The sequence below is a fragment of the Echinops telfairi genome, unplaced genomic scaffold (assembly GCF_000313985.2).
Source record: "Echinops telfairi isolate 266 unplaced genomic scaffold, ASM31398v2 ScPeMD7_7469;HRSCAF=8507_0, whole genome shotgun sequence".
Classification (NCBI taxonomy): domain Eukaryota; kingdom Metazoa; phylum Chordata; class Mammalia; order Afrosoricida; family Tenrecidae; genus Echinops; species Echinops telfairi.
Window position 1 is genome coordinate 84,681,138 of NW_022111372.1, and position 9,032 is coordinate 84,690,169.

Genomic DNA, 9,032 nt, shown 5'->3' on the forward strand with positions numbered 1-9,032 from the left:
AAAAAAAGAGAAAAGGAACCAGCACCCCATTTCCAGATGTCCAGGACTTCCTGCCCCAAAAGTGGTCATTTGACTCAGTGCAAACCAATGTGCCCTTACTGGGCACCTCTCTCTGCCTGCCAACCAGGTAGGGGCAGCTCCCTCTGATCCTGCCTGCTCACAGGAAGCTCACCCTGGCATTCTAGTTTATAGTCACAGCCCACCTAGATAGCACGGGCCTGCCCTTTGTGCAAAGTGCCAGCAATTCATCAGACTGCTCTGAGCAGAAACCTTGGAGAAGAAAAGGAAATGCATGCATTGAAAATCTCCCCTTCATACACATCCTCCTTCTTTCTTCCCGGGTTCCCTAGCAGGGGAAGGGGAGTAGCCTAGCCGTGTGGTGAAGCCCGTGGGCTCCGGTTCCAATGCTTGCAATCTACTACAGTGGGTTCGGTGACTGTTAGCAATTGGGCTGACCCCTTTGAGCCTCTGCTTCATTATCAAATAAGGACAGACATAAGAGAACTGTTTCAGAGGGTTGCTGGGAACAGTAAATGAGAGTGTGCAACGACATTGCCCAAGACAGTGCCTGGCTCACAGGAAGCAGGAGTTGCTGCTAGTTACCTGTGAACTCTTCCACAAGGCATGCTCTGTCAGAATGGACATTTATGATTGTCCTTTTGGAATAGTGGATATTGCTCATTCTACGATCTGACATGATGTATGTTGGTAGAAATCAGCAGGTTAGGTCAGAAGTATTTAATAATGCAGAAAACCCTGTCCTGAGCAACCAATGGTTAGTTTCCAAGGCCCTGAAGGCAGAGCCCATGTGCAGAAAGCCTGCTTTCAGAAAAGCGGGAATACAAAGCAATCTATCATCCACTTGCAAAGGAGGCCCATTCTGCTTAGTTTGCAATTTTAGATCATGAAGCTGAATCCTCAACTGGTGGCCCTGGACCACCTGGTTTGGAAATACCTTAGAAAATGCATAAGCACGAGGGGGCTTCAAAAGGTTCGCCTAAGAATGGAATGGAACAATAATGGCAACATTTCCACAAACTTTTCTGAAACCCCTTCGTATACCCGATCCAAGGGATCTTTGTAAACGCACAATCCGAAGTAACATGAATAATCCAATTGTATTTCTATTTCAAAATATACATTGGCCTAGACACGCTTAGTGCGAAGACTGGAGCATCTATCAACCTAATCCATAGGGAACTCGCCAAAGAATTCCTCAAACTCACTGCCCTCCAGTCAACTCTGACACAGCACAACCCTACAGGACAGGGTAGAGCTGCCTCTGCGAGTTCCCAAGACTCTGACTTTACGGTTAGGAAGCCTTGTCTTTCTCCTGGGGAGGGGCTGCTAGTTTCGAACGGCTGACCTTGTGGCTAGCAGCCCAGGACTATAGCACCAGTGCTCCTAGGGGGTAATAGCATGTGTAATTTATCTCGTGGTGTGGGGAGCTATTATCTTTTGAATGATTAAAATGTGCTTTAAAATAAAAGTCATGAAGCCAGATGTGTGACACTGAAGACTCCCTGAAATCTTATAAAATTGGGGAGACAGAAGGAAGCACAGGGCTCATGCTCCTGTGTTGAGAACCTCCTAGACCCAAGGGAAGATGAATGCCAAGACAGGGAGATCTCCAAGGAATGGTGGACCCACCTGTGCAGGTGTGTAGGAAAGGACAACGAGCTTCCTCTTAAATCAGCGGTTCTCAACCTGTGAGTCGCGAACCCTTTGAGGGTTGAACGACCCTTTCACAGGGGTCGCCCGATTCATAACAGTAGCAAAATTACAGTTATGAAGTGCAACAAAAATAATTTTATGGTTGGGGAGTCACCACAACATGGGGAACTGTATGAAAAGGTTGCGGCATAGGAAGGTTGAGAACCACTGCCTTAAACTATGAGCTGGCAGGAAGAAAAAGCCTTCCCCCAAGGCTGACACCCTGAACTGGGATCTCTAGTCATCCACTTGTGGTATTTCTTATATAGGAGCACTGGATAACTAAGAGAGTTGCTAAGCTTCGAGAGGTCCCAGGTCTCCAGGCTCTTGGGCCAGGGGCTTTGAGTGCTCTGTGCTGGCCAGGGACCTACCTCCTGCCTATCCTTGGTCGTGTGTGGGTGATGGAAAGACCACAGGATGTGCTATGAAACCAAGGGTGGAGAAGGTTGTAATAGTCTTTGCAGAGAGGACTTTGCAGCTCTCATTATTCTCTCTCTGGGAGTTAGTAGGTCATTTGCAAAAGGCATGGGAAGAGCAGTTGATGAAAAGTTCTAATAGTTTGGAAAACTGCTTAACCTTATTGCTCTATTTCTGGATTTCTCCCCACGGCCAAGAACGGTTGATATCCTGATTTCCCGGGGAGGTTTCCCTCGGGGAATGCAGCGAAACCTCGGCAAGTCCAGAGGAATTGGGGGGAAGGCCAGCTGGGATTAGGGAACAGTCTACCTACTTTTAAAGGACATTCAGGTCTATTGTTTCCAGGGAAATAGAGTCACAGATTTGGAAGGAGCTTAGTCTAGCCTCCTCCTTCTCAGTGTAGGAAACTCCTAGGCTCATCCCATACAGAGCTTCATTTTGGCTTTTCTTGAATGCTTTCAATGACAGGAGGCTTACTACATTCAAAGACAACCTATTGCATTCTTAGAAAACTCTTCCTTCTCCTGAGCTGGGGTCTGCCTCCTTAGAAGGTTCAGTTTGCTCTCTGATATTCACAAAGAACTGGTATGCTCCTTTTCCCAGGTGGTCCTCAAAGTAGCCCAAAGGAGTTATCATGCAATCTACTGCCCTGACAGTGTAGACGGGTAAGCAGGTGGCTGTTAACCAGGAGGTTGGCAGTTCTCATCATCCACCAGAGAAAGAGCTGGCAGCCTGATTCTGTAAAGCTTATGACCATGAAGACCCCTGAGGGCATTCCACTCTGCCAGATGGGGTTGCAATGAGCTGGAATCAACCCGGCTGGATCTAAAACAACAGCCGCCACCACCATCACCACCACATCTTTCTTCTTCCTACAGGCTGAACACTCTCTACAGGCTGAACGCTCCCAGGATAGTCCACCACGATTTACACAAGAAATGGCATTTCACATCAGAAATAAAAACTGCTGTCTCTAATGAGTGTCCATATTAATAGCTATTTAGATTGAGAGTGAAGGAGAGCCGCAAGACCATGATCCCTGGACTCATTGTTCAAGAAAACACACAAGGAGCGAGATAGAGGAAGACTCAAGTGGAGACCTGAACCCCAGTTGCCCGACCCCAAATCTAGTGCTTTCTACCCTCTGCCTCCCTACTATTATTCACAAGACACCAGGATTTCTCAATTTCTTGAAAGTCCTTGAGGAGTTTGTTCTCTCAGCTATTTCAAAAATTCCTCCTTCAAATCATATTTGCATTGCCAGTGAAGTTGGGGTTAGCAGGTTGCTGAGCTGAGTCAAGTTTGTACCATCAATGGAAAGTACTGTTCACCCTGCTTGATCTCCGCTATCAGAAAATCATCTCACCTGTCCCAGAGGGCGAGCTCAAAGCAGAGGGCAGGCCTACAGAGCCGCCAGGGCAGGCCAATGGCCCTGAAGGTCCATTTCCTTGCTTTGTCATCGAGAGCGAGCTTGCTTGGGGGCAAGACTGCCAGAGCTCCTGCTTACTGGGCTCTGTTCCTTTTGGAGTTTCATATCCTTGTTTTCATTTGACTTGATTCTCTGAAGAAAAGACACAGCAGAGACTCCGAGAAGCTAGAAAGGCCTGTCAGTGATTGGCTTCCTGTCCTAGTCCCCGGCAGCCCTGCAGTCACATGCTCTGACTGGAACATTCCTGCCTGCCCTGACCCACAGCCCTCTCCCTCTTCTCTCAACAAGAGATTGCATTTCCAGTTCTTAACACTTGTTTTGGCACAAACTGCCAGTGACCCCAGGTTGCTTCCTGGTCTGTATGGGGACTAGGCTTCATGGACACTGGACTCACACAGACTGGGTCTCAGTTCTGAACCTGCATCTAGCCCGTGTTTAGCAAGCTACTTAATCTTCTGAACCTCAGTTTCCTCATTTGTTACATGATGCTACAACTCACAAGGTGGCAAAGATGACAGGCCTAAAAGATACTTAGTGCAATCCCTTACATTTAGCAAGTATTTCACAAAACATCTATTATTCAGATCACACTCCAGAAGATCTGGACAGAAATCTATGGTCTTCTCGTGCTACCCCTGGTGGATATTCTACAATGCCACCCCCCCTGCCCACCCACCCCAGTGATCCTGGTCTAAGTCTCATCTGGTAGCAGGTTCATCATGAGAAACCTCTAGGCCTTGTGGTTCCTCCGCTCCATCTCTCTTTCCCCTAGCGTCCTTCCCCCAATGGCTCTGCTGTCTGCAACTGGGAGGCCCACCCAGGGCCATCGCTGCACACACCTGTCAGCTTGCATCTCAGGATAAGGTTCTCAGCTGACAGACTCTGAGAACTTGCTGTCCAGGCAAAGAAAACTTTACGATGCCGAATCCAACACAAATCTTATGTAACTGACCAGTCAGCAAACAGAAGGACATAAGCAGCAGCTCCCCGCAAAAGAAACAAAGCAAAAACTCAAAGAGGTGGACACTCAAAGCAAAACCAAGCGGTGGGCGTCCGCCTAGGATGCGCTCACTTGGCAAGACCTTTAGAGCTGACCAAAGTTCTTGTATTGCACAGGTTCTTAAAGGAATCGAACAAGGGCTGAAGGCCCTTTAGAGCTGAGAATTGGAATTGATATTTGCAGGTGAAGTTTTTAAACTTAAATTTCACTAGCCACTCTCTACTTAAAAAAAAGAAACAAACAAAACAGATAGAAGACCTACCTTACACAAAAGAATATTTATACAATTTTCACATTGTTTTAAGGCCCCATGGGACTTACAAATGGTGACAGGAATGTTTCCAACTCTCTGAAATGAGACGATGGCGAATTTCTACCTGGAGTGACTTGAAATTCTTAGCAGGTCCTAAAGGGTTAAGATGCTCCAAGCTTCCCTGAAGCCAGAGGATATCCTAGTGGATTCTTGCCCGAGTCAAATGAACAATTCTTTTCTATTGTCCCCATTTCAGGTTATTTGTTTACTCCCTGAATTTTGTGTGGAGCGCCCAAAAGAATTCAAAACATCTGACAAACTAAATCTGCTGTGTTTTGATCCCTGGGACAAGCTGCCAGCTGAGGGTGAAGGCAGATAGCTCAATGACAGTTTGGTCAAGGGGACACACCGCTGGCTGACAGGCAAGCTGCCTGATTTTAGCTGTGACTCTGAGAGCCTTGGCTTTCTTACCTTCAGTTGGTCATTCTCCCCCTCAGGCTTTCTGTCTCTTCGGATGTCGACTGCTTTCTGTCAGCTCTTCCCAGTCTGAGATCCTGTGTGGCTACTGGGCTGTGTGAAGACTAGGTGGAGAAGCTGCCCACCCCGGGAGGTGGGGCTCACGGCTGGAGGAGAACATGGTTACAGGTGTGAAAGCTCTCTGAGGATAGAGCACCACTCTCCAGTCTGTCAGGGCATGGTTTAAAACCACGGGTGCCTGACATTTTCTGGAGAGTGCCGGGCTCTGCTGGGCCCACCATCCCATCACCGAACTGACAGGAAGCAGAGAAACCCCGTGCTTTTCTGTTTGGGGACGTTGGTTGCGACAAAAGCGAAGAGAGGAGCGGAGTCAGCTCCACAGGCGAGCAAAATGGCATTGAACCCTGTAGTCTGATCTTCTCCAGCCTGGCATTACCCAGGAGGACGGGCCACTCCATTAGCCCAGGGCCAAGCTCTGGCTCAGACACATGGGCAAAAATAGAACGCACAGTGAGGTTGAGGTGAGACGGGCGAGGATGGGGTGGGGAGGAGTGTGTTTGTTTACTTTTGTGATTTTTTTTTTCTCTCCTTCATATGCCTCTTCACACTACTCTAATCTCCCCCCATGGGCAGGTAGTAGTGGCCCATAGGCCGGTGATAAACTCTCCCAAACAATCCTGTGCAGACACAAAGCCTTCAGCCTGTCTCCTGGTCAGTCTCTCAGCCGCTATAAAGCTAAGTTCAGAAGTCAGCATGAAAGAGAGGAAAGAAAGGTGGCCCAAGGGCGGTCACTGGCTGGGTCAACTGTGGAAACTGTTTCTCTGAGGCGCTGAGAAATAAAGTCATGGCACTGGACAGTATCTCAAAATCGGTTTCAATTTTCAGATTATACCAGTGGTGATCAACCAGGAACAATATTGCCATATCTCTCAGAGGGCCTGCAAATTAAAAATTGCTGTATCAGCAAAGTAAACAAAATCTAAAACTTATTTTGATTTTAAAAGTTGATTCGCCAGGTTTCAACCGAGGGCACTTTCCCACACCATACCACTGCCTGTCCCCCCAGACATTTGAGTCTGGCTCAAGACCTTTTTGCTTATCACAACTGGGTGGGTGGTGCTAATAGCATCTAGTGGTTAGAAGGCAGAGATGCTGCTCAATATCCAACAACGCATGGGGCAGTTCCCACAACCGAGATTTATGTGGTCCAGGCATGCAGATAGTCCCTGCATGGAAAAACCTTGGGCAGAGGAGGAGGAAGAGGGAGCCGATATGGAAGAGGAGCAGGAGGAATTAAAACCCTATTTCTAGGTCAAGAGGTATCCGTCAGCACTGTGCTTCCCACCTTTCCTAGGATCATTTTTACTCCCCAGGGAATGATGGGCTATGTTGGAGTAGATTTTTCAATGGAAGATCTTCCCTTGAAATGATAAGCCCTGCAACAGGGCAAAGCTCTCCACTATGAGACACGGCCAAGAGAGAAAGAGCAGCAGCTATTAACCAAGAAGAACTGAAAGGGGGGTAGTAGGGGGCGGGAGGGGGGCACGTGGAGAGACAAAATACATGCCCATAACTCTGAGTGCGTGAGTCACTGTTTCTGATGTAACAGCACAGAATAATAACCGTGGGCTGGGCTGGGCTGGGCTGGGCTGGGCTATGCCGGAAGCCGGCAGCACCAAGTGCAAGGAGACATACAGACTTGGAGTGGCAGATTTCAAAGCAGGCGAAAGGGTTAAGCAATCCATGCATGCCACTCTGGTGTCATTCCACATGAAGTCACTGGGCAGTGATTACACAGAGGTACCTCCAGTTTCTAGTGGGGGTGGCAAGAACACTCCAGTCAAATCAAGGGGTTTTGGAGAGACAGGTGCAATGAAGTCACGATCAAACCATTTATTTACTGTAAACTTTAGACTTTGCTCAGGAAAACAACTCAAGCTGCCCCTCAAATCCCTGTCTTCAACACCCCTTTTGGAGCAAATAAGAGGAGTGGGGAGAGTCCATGTTCACAGCTGAAAGGTCCAAGATCCTCAAGTCCAAGGGTGCAGGAAGGAGCATCTCCTTCAGATACAAATTACCAGCAGCAATACATCGCCCCGAAGACTTGACCAATGAGGTAGATCAATACATGGAAGTTGTCCAAACATAGCCCACCAGGGCCTCTGGGACAGAAGCCTTCAGACATAAACTGAAAAGGTTCCCTGCAAGGAGGAACTGAACTGTACAAGAAACAAATCATCATTCAAATACGCTTTCTCTTACTTTTTTTTACAGCTTAAAAAAATAAAAATAATTAAAAAGGGGGCAGAAGGATGTCCTCCCTCCCGCACATCTCTATACAATTGTATTCTACATTTATTACACTCGTGTCAAATAGTCTGCTGTTTAGTGTTCCTTAGGGGAGGAGGGGGTCGTCTGAAAGAGTAGAAAAACAAACAAACAAACAAACAAACAAACAAGAAAACCAGTTACAGCAGCGAGTCACTGGTCCTACAGTTTCTCCCTCGTGAATCAATGCTATCGTTAGGCACGGTACCTTGGCAGTTCACAAAGTCTTGTGTGCCTGGGCGGTCCTCACCCAGCGGTTCATTTTCTCTCTCCTGCCCCAGGTGATAGCTGCTCAGCGCGGCTGCATAGTCGCTCTTGTCGTTGCTGTTGCTGGAGCAGCCATTCCCTAGGGCCTTCAGGGAAGCCTTCTGCAGGCACAGGAGCTCCTGGAAGGCAATCCGAAAGTCGGGGCTCCGGCAGTAGATCAGGGGATTGAAGGCCGAGTTGACATAGCCCAACCAGTTTAGGAGGATGTAAACTTCCTTCGAGATGAGGTTGTCCTGGATCACGTGCACGATGTTGACAATGAAGAAGGGCAGCCAACACAGGGTGAACGTGCCCATGATGATGCCTAATGTCTTGAGCGCTTTGTGCTCCTTCAAGCAGAACTTGGAGGACCTGCGTTGTCCGTGCCTGCCCCTCTTGTCCTGCTCCACCTGGCTGAGGTTTGGGCCATGGAAGCGGCTCTCGGATTTGTCGATCTTCTGGAGCTGCCTTTTGGCCACTTGGAAGACCCTGGAGTAGACGAAGATCATGACCACCAGAGGCAGGTAGAAGGACACCACGGAGGAGGCGATGGCGTAGGCTTGGTTCGTGAAGAAATCACAGCAGGTCTCGTTGGTATAGCATTTGAGGGCTTCCGGGTGGGTGGCCCGGTACCAGTGCATCTGGATGGGTAAAAAGGAGGTCAGGCCGGACACGATCCACACCATCAGGATGACCACCCGGGCCTTATTCTTGGTCAGAAGGCTCTGGTACTTGAACGGGGACGTGATGGCAAAGTAGCGATCCACTGCGATCACGCACAGGGTCTCGATGCTGGCGGTGACGCACAACACGTCTATGGAGGTCCAAAACTCGCACCAGAAGTTGCCGAAACTCCACATTTTCATGAGGATGTGGCTGGCCCCAAAGGGCACCACCGCCAGGCCCATGACCAAGTCTGCACAGGCCAGTGAGGTGATGAAGCAGTTGGTGACCGTCTGCAGACGCTCAAACTTGGCGATGGCCGTGATGACCAGCACGTTACCAAACACGATGGCCAGGACGATGAGCGACATGAGGATGCCCATGCCCACCACCCACGCCTCGTCCCGTTCTTGCGTCACGTTGTGCTGCGGCTGGTGGCTTTCATTGGACGCCAGCGAGAAGACGCTGCTGTTGCCGGCTTGCCCCATGGCGCGCAGGCTGGCAGG

General features: G+C 49.0%; 1 protein-coding gene across 1 annotated transcript; it reads right to left on the bottom strand.

Moving 5' to 3' along the window:
- Window positions 1-7,162: 7,162 nt before the first annotated feature.
- Window positions 7,163-9,017, bottom strand: ADRB2 (adrenoceptor beta 2). The gene has a single exon (XM_004696712.2). The coding sequence runs from the start codon at window positions 9,012-9,014 to the stop codon at window positions 7,758-7,760; it is 1,257 nt and encodes a 418-aa protein (XP_004696769.1). The 5' UTR covers window positions 9,015-9,017; the 3' UTR covers window positions 7,163-7,757.
- Between the last annotated feature and the right edge of the window lie 15 nt (window positions 9,018-9,032).

What these genes read in the sequence shown, in the direction of transcription:
- ADRB2 (XM_004696712.2), bottom strand. Translation starts at nt 9,014, where the DNA reads ATGGGGCAAGCCGGCAACAGCAGCGTCTTCTCGCTGGCGTCCAATGAA.